We start from the raw sequence: 17,231 nt of genomic DNA, 5'->3' as shown, positions 1-17,231 counted from the left end.
TTTTCCTACTCAAATGAATATGTAGTTAGGCAAAAAAAATAATAGGAGGCAATGACACATAGATCAGTTTTAGTCTTTTGGCACTTTCCTCTGTCCAGCATCCATGTACCTCCTTCCACAGGATGCTCAGTGTGGAGAGGGGACACGAGCGAGGAACATTTCCTGTGTGGTTTTTGATGGATCCACTGAAGATGTGGGCAAAGTAGTAGATGAGGAATTCTGCGGAGACATAGAGCCTATTATAGATGGTAATAAGAAAATGGTGCTTGAGGAAACCTGCACTGTTCCTTGTCCAGGTAAGAAAGCTATTCAAATAAATGTTGCGTTTCAAGATTGGCTGGTACCCTTACTGTTATTGGTGCCTCAATGAGCAACAGGCAATAAAATCTTTTTCATGTGCTTTACTGATTTGACTAATCCATCAAATGACCAACAGAGTTATGGTTTAAAGGCAATATATCAATTTTTTTAAATATCAGTTTTTAAATAATATAAAATGCATCTCAGCCACAGTTTGTAACTAATATGAATGTATTTTTTTCACAATAATATTTTGAAATAAAACCCTAGAAGAAAGAATGCTGATATACAGCTAAGTATTTGCTTTAAGCCTATAAGACCACGTAACAGCTTTATTAACACTTTTAATGGTTGCGAAGAACACAATGTGTTTCACGGGTGTCTACAGAAATTAAGCTACGGAGTCTTATTTTTTTGTTTAAAGGGGCTGTTCCAAATGAAAGTAATATTTTGATCTCTGAGAAAATCTGAGTGTTTCTAGCACTTAAACTTTGCAGACCTGACATGCACTATTACTGCATGTCGACTGAATCCAAAGGAGCTGTTGTAGATGACCCTCCTACTGAGAAGGTTTAAGAGCCTATAGCACTATTTAATTTCTAGTAAAGCTCTTCCAGTTCATTTCAAATGCTTACTTGTAGAATTTTAAGTATATGTCTCTTCAGCAGAGTCATTAGTGATGTGTCTTCGGAAGTAGTGATTAACTCCTTCAGTTTTAATGTAGCTAACATTCTGTCCCAGTACTACATTCTTGTCCTTTTGCAACTCTTCTTTCTCAGAACATTTTTCCAGTTAATTTCAGATTCATTTTCAAATAGAAAGTAATCAAAAATGGAGAAGCTTCATACACTACATAGAATCTTTCATCTAGACTATACACAGCATTCCAACTGCATGATTTTCACATATTTCTACCTTTTAAATAAAGATTGGAAAAGTAAAAACCGTGTTGTTATGCTTTGTTGTTAGTCAAATATATATATATATATATATATATATAAAACTGTTGCTTACTGCTTGATTTTAAATTTTGCTGAGCAGTAACCTGTTCTTCAACAATCTCACATTTAGCCAGTAAGGATAACTGCCCTGTGGGGATGTGCTAATGATATGTTCCAACTAATGTTTCCAAAAATCACTACTTGCTTTCCTATTATGTATACATCAGTTCTTCAATTATTCATTTCCTCACATGCTTTCCTAATGTTAGCAAATAAAATACCTTCATTAATCAGGCATCTGGTCAACACAGTACTGATTGTATCTGTCATCAGTGTAATGCAAGGTAGCATGAATTTTTAATAGCTCTTTCACTGAAATAATGAGAACTAAGAGGTTTATTTATGAGTCTGTGTACAGTCTAGTTCCATTTTATACTGCAGTTTTAACAAAATGGTCTCTTTATGTTCTTCCTAAGATCTTCTTTAAATGTTCTTTAGCCAAACTCACTAATTTATTTCACCAGTAGAATTTTATTTTTCGGTTTTATGCTATAACATTCTGCATCTCTCTTATCCTAGCATGGAATAGGCAGAATAGACATTTTAATTACTTTCCCTTTTCCTTTTTGTATGAGTCATTTTTAAAAATAGGAATGAAAGCAACTAAAGTGGGAAAATTAAGAAAAGGATTTGAGGTTTTGGTCTTTTTTTTTTTTTCTAAGACATACTCATTGCCAAAAACTCCTCACATATTGGTGACCTTTCACCTTCTTATAAAATTACTGCTTGACAGGAGACTGTTATTTGAGAGAGTGGTCAGAATGGAGCCTTTGTCAGCTAACCTGTGTTAATGGTGAGGATCTCGGCTTTGGAGGGATACAAGTCCGATCTCGAGCAGTGATCATTCAGGATTTAGAGAATCAACATCTCTGCCCGGAACAGGCTTTGGAAACAAGGCCATGCAATGGTAAGCACCAAAACACACATAAGAGCATCACCCTTCCTGTAAGAAAAAAAATACAGAGCTACAACAAGTTTGTTTTCTTTCTGCTGAGGTTATCAAAATTAGGAAAATATGGGTTTTGACAGACAGAGAAATGCACTCATTTTTTTTGTTTTCCAAAGAGAAAAACATGTTAACTATCAGATGTTTCCACTTTAACCACAGTTTTTTTGAGAATTTTTGATCCTTTTTTAATAATGAAATACCTTTGTATGATTTGGAGAAAAAAATAATAATTGCCTTGTCTTCTTGATAACTTCCTAATAAAAAAAGGTCTTTTAAGTTTTGATGCATAACCAAATTTAGAATTCTGTTTACCCTTTGAATTTTTGTTAATCACATGACAATGACTTTAGAAAGTATCCATCATAGTGCTGGTTCTGGACAAAGTATCTAAGAAAAGTCATTTCCTGTCCATTCAGATGCTAGACAGATAGAGCAAAAAAGAATTTTATAAGCGAGCTCAGGTACAGAAAAATTTAAGACTTCATGTTTTATCCCAGACTATATGAGAGGTGTACAGTAGAGCAAAGATATGAAGGCAGATACAGCCCAGCCTACTTTACCATTCACTGGAGCAGTGACTGATGCTCAGCTTTACCAGGAAAGAAACCTGACTCCTAAATAGCTTTTGCACAACAGATGGGCCACAACCATTACAAGGTTGTTGGAAATGTCTGTTTTGCCCATTAACTGAATTGGGTTTACTCCACATACAGTATAATGTATGTTATAGTTAGTGTCCAGAAGATGTCTGCTCTATCAGGTTATGTATCCAGTATGTGCAGACCTCCATGTGTACAGTGACCTTTCTAAGTTTCTGGGTGAGGGAAGGTCCTCATAAAAAGCATTAAATTTAACACATTTGGTCTACTGATGAGTGTGGCCAGTGGTAGCCTAAAACCTTATCACCAAATTTCTTGAAAAGTAGATGTTCTCTTTGTAGATGGCCAGTGCTATGAATACAAATGGATGGCTAGCCCATGGAAGGGATCTTCTCGAACTGTGTGGTGCCAAAGATCAGATGGATTAAACGTCACAGGTAACTATTAATTTTATATACACACAAAACCCTAGAAAACAAGCGGATAACACTTTTGTTTCCAATGAATGGAAGAAGAATCTGCTAAAAACACTCATTCTTGATATATAAATCAATGTGCTATTGTTGAATCGTTATATTTTTGCATACTAAAGATGTCAGTTCTCTTCCAGAATTATACAGCATGTAATGGTAAAAGTAAATACAAATATTATCTTCTATATTGGACCTGGAATATTTTATATTGTATGTTTTTACAAGTCATTTATATGCTTCTAAATTTAGGGTTTCACATTTCAAGACCTACAACAAGCAGAACTTTTATGTATTAAAGTACAACGCGTATACAAATGCAGAGAGAGACAGAAAGCTTGATAATATCAAGCATATATACCTCCTTACAATTACAAAATAACATTTTAATAAATATGTTGATATAAATTTATTGCTTTACATTAGAGACATAAATGTTTAGCAGGATAGTTCCATAGACAGCTGTTAGATGTAGTTACTTCTGATACAAGCCAAAGTACAAAACACCATGAATAAAGAATGACTGAGGTCTCTGAATTCAATAAAATCTTCATACACGTTACTTATATGAATTTATTTGTCAGAATTAGGGATTTATTTCATGAGAGTTATGCATTTGTTATTTAAATAGCTTTGATATCAACCAGGGTAAGTACATCCTCGATTCCAGCTATTGTCAGGTCAGTCAAAGAGGGTGAGCTCTAATTGATGGACTGCCAATACCATACTTCTTAATGATGAAATTAACTGCTAAAATCTGTTTTGTCACTAGAAATAAAGTCTTTGTATTATTTTTACAAGGTGTTGAAATAATACTTGATAACCCAAAGTCTCTTTTGCAAGTGTCACCTTGTGCTGTAAAAATACTAAAATGCATTATCTTCGCACTGAATGCAACAGGGCATTATTTATGTACCTTAATTGCTTCCTGCTTAGCTATGATGCTTATATGGTAAGTTAAACTTTAAGTCAGATTTTTTATTGAGATTAATATGTGATATTATCTATTAAATGTCCTACAGAACTTCAGAATAAATAGCACCTTGGAGATTATGGTTCTGAGATATTAAAAAGCAGAATATATTTATAAATCACAGTCAGTCACATATAAATAATAGTTTGTTCTCATGTGACTGAATACAGCCACCTGATAAATTCCAGGAAAGACAAGTGTATGAATTTGTGTTGCTGGCAGATTTTTCATGATTCTCTCCTATATAAGCATAAATAAATGGGTAAGTGGAACAGATTCTTTTGTACTGTAAGTTCCATGAGTTTAGCAGTATTTAATGTAACCTCATCATTATTTTCTGATTTAAAGATTTTCTTATTCTTCAAAGTTTTTTTAATAAAAATGATAACCTGGCATTTATAAAACATGGACATATGTGAAAAATGGGAAATATAATAACAATAATAATAATAAAACATTATCCTTGGTTACCAAAGGAACATTATATCAGACTAACAAGGATTTGGAAATTGCCTATTTACTAAGGAAAAGTAGTAGATTTAGTTTATTTAGAATATCAGAGAAATATTTGATGAACTATCCTGTGCGTTAATAGTGGTCAGTTTGGAAGAGATGAAATTACAGAGCATATAACAAACTATCAGAAAGACAGATTGTAACAGATTAAAACTGAGAAGAGAATGGCTGGTCATGGGAGTAAGTTAACCTGCTCAGTCCAAAGTCTTACCTTATTAATTTAATTAAATGGCCCAAGGCATAGTTATGAAATATTTGAGAATATGTTCACCCCAGAGGAGGACTGTAATATTACATGAAAAAGGTGGGAAGACTATAAGACTGAGTAATAAAATAAGCTAAACATTATTAAGAAAAAGTACTAGTTCATATTCTTGCTTCCTGCAGTTGGTGGGACCTTAGCAGGATACTATACATAACTTGACCATCTGTTTTCAGAAAAAATGTTCAGAGAGAAACAGAAAAGAAAAAGATGGGAAGATCCTCTACTTCGAAACATACTTCATAGTTTATTGTGTTAACAACAGGAACAAAAACCTGCCATAACTACATAGATGGGAAAAAGGATCTGAGAACCTTTCTAAATCCTCACAGGACCTCCTAGGCAGACTAATCGAGGTTCTATATAGTATTCCTCTTTACATTTTTTTTTTCCTATATGGTTTTAAAGCTATGGTACCTTTCTGATTTGAAATGAAGACAAGTGGAAAATTCCAGAAACTGTGATCACCTGTTCCCATACAATGCCAAACTATATTTCTCATATGTTCCTGATTGTTTTCAAACAAAGCACTTAGGTATGATGTTCTGTGAGAACTTCTCTGAATTAAGTATATAATTGTGAAGCAGGTTGTAAATACACATTTTTTATTTTTTTTTGAAAATATTTAAGAGATCAAACTAACAAGTACACATACACGATTGACTTAGAAGTTACTTATTTTGATCTAGAATCAACGCTTTACTTAGATGACTGTTTCTTTACTGCCTTTTTGCTGTGCAACTGGCTTTAAGAGTGTATTTTAATTTAGACATTATTATTATGCTGGTATTTTAATGTCTTTAATTATTTTCTTGTATAATATTACTGTGCTGAATAGTTCTTTTTTACTTGAAGGTGTTGTTTCCCATGGGCGATGAAGCAACTCTTTCCTTCTTCAGCTTGCTTGGATGACTGATATTTTATTACATAGATGCTCACAGGCATGTGATTTGTATGCTAGGATGTACAATTTTCCTTTCTGGGTGTGGGAAAAACTTATGTCAACCAGCAGTTTACTTTGTTCTTCATCAGCCATCCTGTTAACACTTGGGTCTATGTAACCACATCTAACTGCATCTGCTATGGTCGTGACCTACCTCAGCTATCAGGATTTCATTATCATATCACACCAGTATAAAAAGGCAATTAATTAGGGAGATGCAGAATAAATTGTCCCATTGCAGTATAAATGTTGAAGTATGTAATACATATTCCTCTTCTGAAAGATAGAAGGAAACCCAGGTACATTCAAAGTGATTCTAAACATTTTTAAGTCATTCTGGCTGAAATGATAGTGAAAGCCTGATTGTGTGCGTTGGTCCATAACAATAACTGCACTGTACATAAAGATGTAGCTATGAGAACTAGAACAGTATAAAAAGGAAAGTCTGCAAACAGCTATATCCGTACCATAGCATTCAGTGTGTGTTCTTTCCTTCTGAAAAAGCTCTCTTAGACTAGCATGGCTTCATAAGAGGCAAAGCTATAGCATGTGTAGAAGTGACTAATGAGGAGCATCAGAAAACAGGTATCCATTCATAAACTGGATGAGCAGTTTGTTTTCAGTTTGACAGGCAAAGATATAAATAAAAAATATGCTTTCATTGCGGCACAGTTTTAATATGATAGTTTTAAGGAGGGACCAAGGAAACAAAAATGTTTCCCCGAGCACAAAACATTTAAACTTTTTTTGAGCAACAGCAAAGGAACAAAGGGAACAAAAAAGGTTCGCTTGCCAAATATTAGTTTTCTAAAATGCACATGAATGGAAATAAATATGCTATATCCTTACTCTACCAATAAAATATTTCACCCAGGATTAAGAGTAGGACTCTTAAATTCAAATTAGTAATAAAATGGTAATCCATGACATACTGTAGCAAATAATGACAACAGTAATTTCATCAGTGGAGAGGTGTTACCATGTCAAAATATGATTTTCTGTCCTACAGGGGGCTGTTTAGTGATGCGCCAACCAGATGCTGACAGGTCATGTAACCCACCGTGCAGTCAACCCCACGCTTACTGCAGTGAGGTATGTGCTACTGCATTGGAGCATTAAACACCCCCATGAGGGCTTCACACACCCTGCATTTTAAAGATTGTGCCAATAAAAAGCATTTTCAGAGATTCTGCTAATCATTATTTGTTAAAATCAACCTAAGACCATTTTCTACCTTTCAATTAAATGTTGAACAATCTCTGTTTATTTGGTACAATCCTGCATAAAAATATAAGACGTACTCTCCGGGCTAACAGTCATCAAAACAGTCTTCTCTTCCAGTCATCTGTGTTGTTATGCCTTATAGCTCACAGGAAACTGTGTTCTTCTGCTACACAGTGTAAAACACTTGTTCCCTACAGACTAGAACGTGCAGTTGTGAAGATGGATACACTGAAGTAATGTCCTCTGATGGCACACTCGAACAGTGCACTCTCATCCCGGTGGTGGTGATCCCCACCATGGAGGACAAAAAGGGAGATGTGAAAACCAGTCGAGCTGTGAACCCTACCCAGCCCTCCAGTAACCAGTCAGGACGAGGAAGGACCTGGTTTCTACAGCCTTTTGGGCCAGGTGAAGTCACGCAATGAGCAGTTCATAATGTTTAACTACTGCTGCAGGGCCTGGCATTTACATTTTTGTGGTGCCAAGGAAGAAAACAAAAATCCTTAAATGTTCATTTAAGAAGACGGGCATCTGCCTTGACTGAAAACAGAGGAAGAGGCATAAGTAAATCCCTACCCTTCTCTGCTACCCTATCAATATATTTAATCACATCTTGTATTACAGAAGATTTCTTTTAATCCCTGCTACTTAAAATTCACAGAATCTATTTGAAATTAGAAGGGTGTTGATTTCAAAGGTGCAAGCCAGGATATTAGATTATCATAATAATGCTGTTGAAAAAGGAGTGAGGTGGCACTGAAATCTGTAGAGGATAAGGGCTGCTTGAAGTTTGCTGTCATGGCATGAATTGCAGGGAAACAATCGGTATAGATATGGTAATTCTTTTCTTACATATCCATATCTAAAGTAATTCATGTTAGATGAAACCTGGCCATAATCTTGATATTTAGCATAGACATGCTCTAAATCACTATAGGCAACATTCGCTCATATGATTGACCATGTTCTTTAGAGCTGAGCAAGCACCTGAGTGATAAGAAATATATTGACAGTTATCCCATTAAAAATGCTTGATAAAGTCCATCATGTAATCAAATTTCAGTAAATATTTTCTGATACTAACATTGATATAAATAAAACTTTCATAAAATATAAATTACATAGAGCTAAATATTCTTCCATGCTTGTCTTAGTATTTATTTCTTACTAAAACTTTTATGAATGTTTGAATTCTGAAGATTGAAAACAGCATCTTTACATGCATAATCCCTAAAATGCTGCAACTAGAGAACTGCAGCAATACTTATAATAAGCAGATTAAATCATGTTTGTGTTAGAAATACTTCAGTTAGGTCCCATTAGTCCTAGTAGTATTGACTGCTTTTTGTACTGTGATACTATATTTGATACCTGCGATAAAATGGTCTTTACTCCAATTAGTTAATACTTTAATCCACAATAAAAAAGAAAACTGAACTTTTCTGGCCCTCCTTTAAAAAAGTAACATCTTGCCAAATATGTTATTTTTTTATTCACTCTAGCTAACTCCACCTAAAAATGCCATAGGGTGGACTGTAGCAGTAGGAGTGCTGACAATAAGCAAATGTCAGATAGCCGCCTTCAACTGCATAGAACGAGGATGCTCATGTCACCTCACGCATGTTTTTTGGAACAAGGAATGGTTGATGGATTTCATGAAACCTCACCAAATTTCCAGTAATTCCTGGTTTGAGTTAGGAAGGAGACATAGCTCAGCTCAGATATAAACAACAGTACTAAGTAGAACTAACTCCTCCAGGGAAGGTATGAGCAAATGTGTAAGACAGTAAACATTTGGCACTTCAGACAAGATTTATACTTGATTGTTTTCATTCCAGGATTAGGTAACTATGAAAAGGTTTTGAAAAGGTTTAACTGTGAAAAGGTTTACTCTACTGTGATTATTCCTCTTCTTGCAGTTACTAAATCTAGGTTTAGAATAGTCTTAAATAGTTTTAAAGTCTTTCACACTCTTCAACAAATTATATTGCAGTTCCAGAAAGGAGGGTATTTAGACTATCCGTGGGGATGTCTGTGCTGATATATTACCCAAAGCAGATGAGTTTGAGACACCCATTCCCTCATATACTTAGAAATAATCCATCCCGGGGGAATTGAGAGTGCCTGGGTTCGATGCATGTGCTTGCATAATGTGAATGACCTCATTAACAGAGTTCCCTGTTTTGACAAAATTAAATAAATCTATACACAAGATAATGCCAGTCTTCTTTCAATGAGATAATACTATTTTAAAACAAACAATTACATTTACCAATGGAAATAAACCAAGGAGGGAAGAAAATTACCTGTTTAGAAGTATTGAAGTCTAAATTTCCCTTATTCCTACTATCATATCATTGGATATATCAGGTCAAATCTATTGTTCAATCCATCTTTAATGGATCCGTTATTTCCATTATATGAGTTACCATCAATTATAATGTTATTAGGTTGATTAGTATAATGAAGCTAAAATGTTTTTATATTAGTCTTGACCAAGTTGTTCATGACTGTTAGAATTTGCATTGTTAGAGAACAGAAAGCCTGAAATTAACTGCACAGCAATAGAGGTGAATACTGAATGAATGCTGATGAATACTGTGAATCTGAACAAAGCCAGTCTTCATGACTTTTGTTCTTATTAAGTTGCAGAAGCATCAGCTGCATTGGTTATGCCTTTTTTGGTTTTACAGAGGTATCAGGAAGCAGTAAGTGGTCAGAAAAAAATTAGCTGTGTTTGCTTACTGTGATATTTCAAATATACACATGGCTTCATGAAATAATGATTTTGCCCCTTGCAAATGAAATACTTCAGCTTTTAACAGAATTTTCAAGGCAGTGCAATAAGGCTAGCAAGTCCCATGTAAAAGAATGTTTTCAAAAAGCAGTTTAGCAGTGTGTACAATTAGTCATATAAAAGCAGGGAGTCAAACAACATGCTCTAACCTTGGGTTGCTCGTTTGGGGTTCAGAAAAGAAAAAAAAAAAAAAAGGACAGACAAAGTCACACCATTCTTCCCTTAGATTTCCAAGGATAAGCATCTAGGATCAAGGCAAACAGGAGAGTGGGATGTATACCTCAGCCTGCAGGGTCATCATGTCCAAAATACAAACTGCACAGGCTGCGCATAAGTACAGTCCTTCTTAGAAACAGACTGTTGCTCTATTTCTGAGCATGGGTTGTCCTTTTTGGTAATGTTTGGCTTGTTCTGTGAGGGGAAGTTGTTTAATAACAACAAGACTTGCCTTTGGTATAGGAAGAAATTGAAAAAGTATTACTTTCTGCTGTAGTGAAAATTGTGTATGTGCAGCTAAGGTTTTGATGAGGTCAAACAAGTGTTAAACATATTTTAAAATGGAAAATTAAATAGCTACAAGAATTAAAGTAGCAGACAAATTGTATTTCCAGAGGTAGAATGGAAGGTGTTGTTAAAAGTATAAATGATCCCTAGGCTGACACGCTACCTTGCCATCCTGCTGAAGGAATTGCCAGTGGGCCCAGGGACTGGGTTCCTTGTGGCTCCCACTTGCTGCCATGCTGCCTCTGCCCCACATCTCAGCTCCATTTGGATTTTCCAGACTTCAGCTGAAAAGCAGAACAGAAGCGCACAGAGAAGCTATTGCTCAGTTGTTTAATAGTATTAAGCTATAATTGCTTGTGAAGACATTTATTTTGGATTATAAAAGTAATTCTGTAGCATATCAGAACTAATAATTCAACAAGACTAACTCAAACACTACTGACTAACATTCATTCCTTTTAGATGGGAGGCTGAAGACCTGGGTTTATGGTGTAGCTGCTGGTGCATTTGTTTTACTCATCTTTATTGTTTCTATGATCTATCTAGCCTGGTGAGTTCTTTAATTATTTACAAACAAGCAGTCCCACACAGACCATAATGTAAGCATTTATATATATGCAGCTGTAGAAACTGCAGGGACTTCTGTGAACTGCGATGTTTAAATTTCCATATTCTTTTGTCCAAGCTGAGGTTCATGGGCTCTGGTTGTAGCCCAGATGATGGATAAACTGACAGACTGTCTTGAGGTCAGGAGAACTTCTTGCAAATATGTCATATCTCAGTGTATAGCTTATTTTTGCTTGGTTTATCTGTTAAGAATGACTGTACTGTGTCCATGATAATTTCATTGTAGCTGTATCACAAAGTGCAGAGAGAAATAGCAAGAAGGAAATTTAATAACCAGGCAAGTCTGATTTGATATTTGACAGGATATAGAGATATACAACCAAAATAAGGCTGGAAATTTTCTCGTGTTTTTCATACATGAAATCATATTCTGTTGAAAATCTTATTGGCTGAGCAAGTGAAGATTTTTTTTTGCAAAAGCAAGTAATTTTTGAGAATGCTCTCCCTGAAGTTTTTTGATCCTGTTTGGAATTTCTGATTCAAATGACCATGAAGGTAGAAGGTGAGGGAAGTGTGGTCTTAGACATCAGGCTCTTGGCTGTACTGCATAGGCAGCATTTGGGGGACTTCTGGATTTATTTTTTTTAGTAAATGTTCCCCCAAATCTCACTTATCTGTAAGTAAGGAAGAAAATATTTTATTTTCTGAGGGAAAGAAAATCCATTAGCCTGCAGCTCCACTGCAAATTTGTCAGAATGAGGCCACTGCAACCCCCCTGTTTTGGGAACAAAGATTTCGATTTGGGTAGTCTGATTGATATAGCTGAGATAAGCTTTTTGGAAAACAATGAGAATGCAGAGGCCTGATTTAAAGAAATGCTTATAGTATCATCTAAACAAGGCAAGAAATAAAGCTCACATAATCTAACTGAAGATAAAATGCATATATTACACATTTTTCTTTGGCTTGGTGTCTTTTTAAAACTATGGCAAATGTATTGGAAATACTGCTGGGTTAAAATCAAATTCAAGGCTAGACAGGGAGGGATTACGGCTGAAAACCATATCCCTGCTATTTGAGACTTAAGATTTTAAAATCTAGAATTACCTTTAGTCACTCTAGAAAGTATAATGACATAAAACTAATTACAAGATGGAACTTTAATGTGGAAACCCTTGATATGTCAAGAGAACTTAAGATTTGAGTCACATAATTTATAAGAACCTGATTGCTGCTTTGATACATGAACAAATATTGCTCTGGGCTTTTCTGAAAACTTTCTGATCTTGCACGATTATGTGCCAAGGATTTCATCAAAGTCATGTGAGCACCCTAACAGCCTGTTTCCGGACAACTGAGCTTTGAATTAGGTGTTGCTTTGAGTTGATAAAGAGATAATTGCTGATCCAAGTGAAGGTTTTAGGTATGTAGCTTTTACAAATGAACAACCAAATGCATTATCTTAAAATGACACAGTCATCTTTCATTGAAGAATGAAATCCATCATTTCTATGTCGTCAGTTTCTTGTTCTATTTACAAATTATCTTATTGTTTCAGCAAAAAGCCAAAGAAGCCCCAGAGAAGGCAGAACAACCGACTGAAACCTTTAACCTTGGCTTATGATGGAGATGCAGATATGTAAAATATAACTTCTCATGGTGACAAATGGAGTCTTAATTATTGGATTGGAATCAGAAGGTATCCAAAGCCACAGGGATTTTCTATGGAGTGGATTAAGTGTTTTGAATTCTTTTTTTTTTTTTTTTTTTGGTAACTGCACCACAGGTAGAGACAGATGGATTTCATAATGCCTATGGATATTCAAGGTATTATTGCTTTACTTTAGACCATCAGCACTGAGAAATCTGGCAGAATCACATTAGTAGACACTGCAGCTGGAGATTTTTGTGGTCTTTCCTCAGTCTTACAAGCTATAAGCACCACTTCTGTCTCCAGAATACTGTAGCTGACATTGTATTAACAGTTGAAAGCCCCTGCAACATTAACCAAGTATAATCAGTACGCATGAAGAGTTTGTACGAAGCTGTCTATGACTCTTTATATTCAAGCATAACATATATACTCAGTTGAACCATATGTATTACTCTACCAGATTATATACTTGTTAAAGAGCATTTTAGTGCTTAGTATAAAATTAACTTTTAACTGAGACTAACCCACGAGCAAGTTCAACAGTTTGGCAGTTGATGATAACTTGTGTTAACCTGCATTTCAGAGGGCAAAGACTCACTTGCAAAATTCTGTCCTGTTATCACTCCAAAGTATAAAGGCCTCATGTATACATCCAGAAAGGAGGCATTCTCAGATTCAGTATTTTCTAGCAGTTGCTGCCTGGAAAAATATAATACCAAATGTAAATGTTACAATACGTTTCTACTTTCTCTAACTCAAACTGTTGCCTGCATCTTTTTTGCTACGTGTAAGGCAATTTTTTGCACTATATTAGTGCAGCATGATATGCACTTAACTAGTATTGCCATAGAAACTGCCTCTTTTCAGAAAGGATGATGATGTATCTTGTGCAAGGAGTGTCAAGTAGACTGGTCTTGAATCCTGAAGAGAGTAGCATTCAGTTTGGACTGCGACTGGATGGAATCGGCTAAAGACGTGTACTGCATACACCATGTCTCGTCACAGCGGCCATTTGTAGTCTATATCATGGCAGTAATACAAGTGTCTAGTTTCTTGCCCCATCTACCTATACAAGTATAGATTGTCCTGCTGGTTTCTAATTGTACTTTGAAGGCTGTTTATGACTAGATTTTTTATATTTGTTAACTTTGTTAGAAAAAAAAAAAAAAGAAAAGAAAAAGAAAAGCAGTTGCCCTCTAATCTTGAGTGACATACTTACTGTCTAAAACGGTATTCTGATTGTTTGTTCAACTAAAAGGAAAAAGTTTTGCTTTTTTTCTTTCACTAATGAGAGCATTTTCACTGTTGCTGACAGTGCAATACTCAGAGCCCTTTTTTGTCTTTTCTAATTAGGATAATTGGATAGACTCTTTTAATTATTCAGTTAAACTCTTGAGTGTACCGGCAAGTAAACAGTAAGATAGTAGTTTTGCCATTTTAATAGTCATAACTTTTTTTAAAACTCCGGCAGTATAAAAGCTCACTGTTAACCTCTCCCATGCTTATGGCATTTCAGTGTTATGCTTCTGACATGAAGCTTATTGACTTGCCACTGTATCTACATGCCTGTTACAGATGTGATTCATGACCTGAGAAGGGTTATTCTCATAAAATGGCTTCTGTGTGTAGCCTGAAGCAAACATATAAGTGACTGTGCCACTATTAAGCAATACAATTACAAAATTTTATCAGGCAACCTGTCAAAAATAATTGTTATGTAAAGCTCAGTATTAGGTTCTCAGGTCTTTTTTATAACCTAAACCATTTCTGCCTACTCATCGCACTATTTACTCAAGAAGCACCAGTCTTTGCACACTGAATAAAACTAGATTTGCAAACTTTGGCCCAGATTCACTGAAATCAATGACAACTCTCATTGACATCAATAGATAACATCATTCTTTAAAATTGCCTACTTTTACTCCATATAGAATAATTATTGGAACCAATGTTAATTTTGTGCAATGTCCAAGAAAAATTATGGCCCTACTTTAACTTAGCTAACTTACATTACCAGTGTGGTGTTACTGTAAAAGGAAAATGATCTTACTGCCACTGCATAAGTACTTCCCTGAATGGGAATAATAAGCAGAGAGGAATGACAATAACAATCTTTTGTACGTTTATTTTCTCATTTTACACCTTGATCCACAGTTGGTGAAGTGCCATGGCCCCCTACCTCAGCAGTGGTTCGTTCACATATGTGTTGCAGAACTGGGGGCTTCAGTCTTACATTTCTCTGTAAAGATCCATAGGAAAGAAAAAAGAAAAACAAATCTATATGTATTTGATTATTTCAGCATTCCTGAGTAGGAGACAAGAAGACAAGAAAAAACTATTTGATTCCTATTTTATCAGATGTGCAAAAAATAAGATGAAAAAGTTGTAAAGTTTGAATGGTAAAGAATGGTAAAAATGTGGAAACACAAAGCTTAATCATGATTTCTGTACTTTAAAAGTCCGATTCTGTGTTGTCAAATGGTATTGGACTAATAGGGAATTGAGGGAACAGGTTCTTTCACTGGCAACAAGACAGCTTTAGTATTATATGGGCTGGTCTTAGCAGAAGCTGTTGCCTAGTTTTTACCTTGAAGATTTCTATGCCCAAAATCTAAGAAGTTAATAACATGAAGCTAAAGGCATACCATCTCCTGTTTCTCCCTAAATAGTACTTAAAAATGAAGAAAGGGATAGGAGTTTATTTAAATGTTTGGCCTTTGCAATCCATGCAAGTATTTTAGTCTGCATTACATTTTATATCTGGACAGCTAATTTTGCTGATGCACATCTGCATCATACTAGTGCTGCATTTAAAATCTAGAGTGCATTTTTTATTTTTATTTTTTACAAACAAAGTGCACAGAAATTTGAAGCCAGAATGGCTTCCCTCTTTATCAAGAAAAAAAATATTAGGCTATAAATATGGCTGAAATTGTATGTAAAGCTAAAAGTTGCAAAGGTGACTAAGCCCTTTAGCACTGACACAGAAATAAATAATAGGTGAGTTATCAGTATAGAATGAAAAGCATTTTGCTTTAAAAATCAGAGTGCTTCTACAAATCCAGTGCCTAAAGCAGCCACTACTGTAGATTGTTAGTTTGTGAAAGTAACGTTTCCAGTGATCAAATAAACCATTCAGAAAATAGCAAAGTAGACATTTTCCTGTTGATGTGGTGGTTTGTATTTTCCTTTTTAAACCTGTAGTTTCTAGAATGCTGTGTCTGCTTTGAGTCCTGGAGCAGTTCCTTTTTGAAGCTTTGGTGCAACTGCACAAGCTTGTTTATATTTAGTATAAAGTATCCATTTTGAAGCTCCCTTCCTCCTGCCAAAATGTAATAAAGTTTGTTTTCCAGTATTACAATCGGAAGAGACCAATTTAAAAACTCTGTGTATAAATCACTGTAAAATATACCTTGAATTAAATGGAAATCTGTCTTTTTACCTTTATGTAAATTGTGCTCACCCAAAGTTAAGAGTTTATTTTGCCTAACTTAATTTACTTGAATATTTATTTTGTAGAACAAGGAGGCAGCTGTCTGAGGAATGTTTACCTTTTTTTTTTGTTAATGTTAATTTGTAAATTGTGTAATGCATTTTTATTTTTTAAATTATGTACATTTCTTTTTTAAAGCACAAAATGTTTACGTACAACAACTGCAAATTTGTGTATATTGTCACTAAGCTTTATTCAGTTAATACAGATGACATGAAAATGTAACAAGTCTTACATTTTCATCTGGGTTATTTTTACATAACTGATGTATTGCTGACAATAAATATAAACTCAAAATCATTTCATGTCTTTTTTTTTTTTTTTTTTAATGGATGAAGTATACTGTTCTGGGATAGAGCAACAATAAAAGACTGGTCCTTAAAATATGACCACCTTTTAAATAGTCTTATTTTTTTGAAAGAAGTTGGTAAAGTACTTTTTTTAAAATAGTATTTGTCTTAAAAAAGAAAGAAAAATACTTTCTGATATACGATCAAAGCCCATTCCTGCAGTCCTTGTTTGCATAAAAGTTTACAATGCATATTTACTTGATCGATATATGTATATCCAATAAATCAATAGTATATATTTACATACCAGTTCATGGACTTCAGTCCAATTTTATTAATTACCTCCCCAGTAACTCTTCCATGCTATCCCTTAACAAGTTTCAACCCAACTTTGAGAGTACACAACTCTGATTTTAGAGGCATTTCAGAATTTTCAAAAGTTCCTACTATCTACGTTATTTTCTTTTGCTGGAATCTACAGTAAAATAACAGAAGCATTAGATTTGTCTTTCCACCTGCAATTTAATAAATGAAAATTTTAAGCTGTTCAATTCAGTACAGGCAGAATTCTACAAACAATTAAAAAATATACTTGGAAGACCAAAAGTAAAATTCCCATTTCAGCTCTATGGAAGAGAATTACCTATTGTATGCTAAGAAGATCATAAGTTCTTCACATTCAGTAAAGA

General features: G+C 34.7%; 1 protein-coding gene across 1 annotated transcript in view; it reads left to right on the top strand.

Annotated features, from left to right (window-relative positions):
* The window catches only part of THSD7A (thrombospondin type 1 domain containing 7A), a 297,034-nt gene extending 280,482 nt beyond the window's left edge, over positions 1-16,552 (top strand). Inside the window, exons 25-31 of the mRNA XM_080578905.1 lie at positions 122-296; positions 2,035-2,208; positions 3,191-3,286; positions 7,023-7,105; positions 7,435-7,645; positions 11,001-11,088; positions 12,664-16,552. Coding sequence (XP_080435031.1) covers positions 122-296; positions 2,035-2,208; positions 3,191-3,286; positions 7,023-7,105; positions 7,435-7,645; positions 11,001-11,088; positions 12,664-12,748 — 912 coding nt within the window. The 3' untranslated portion in view covers positions 12,749-16,552. The remainder of the gene's footprint in view (positions 1-121; positions 297-2,034; positions 2,209-3,190; positions 3,287-7,022; positions 7,106-7,434; positions 7,646-11,000; positions 11,089-12,663) is intronic.
* Positions 16,553-17,231: the final 679 nt, after the last annotated feature.

The sequence above is a fragment of the Anser brachyrhynchus genome (assembly GCF_964034855.1).
Source record: "Anser brachyrhynchus genome assembly, chromosome: 2".
In the NCBI taxonomy this organism is placed as follows: Eukaryota; Metazoa; Chordata; class Aves; order Anseriformes; family Anatidae; genus Anser; species Anser brachyrhynchus.
The sequence above is the reverse complement of the archived record's forward strand: the minus strand, read 5'-3'. Positions and strand labels throughout refer to the sequence as shown.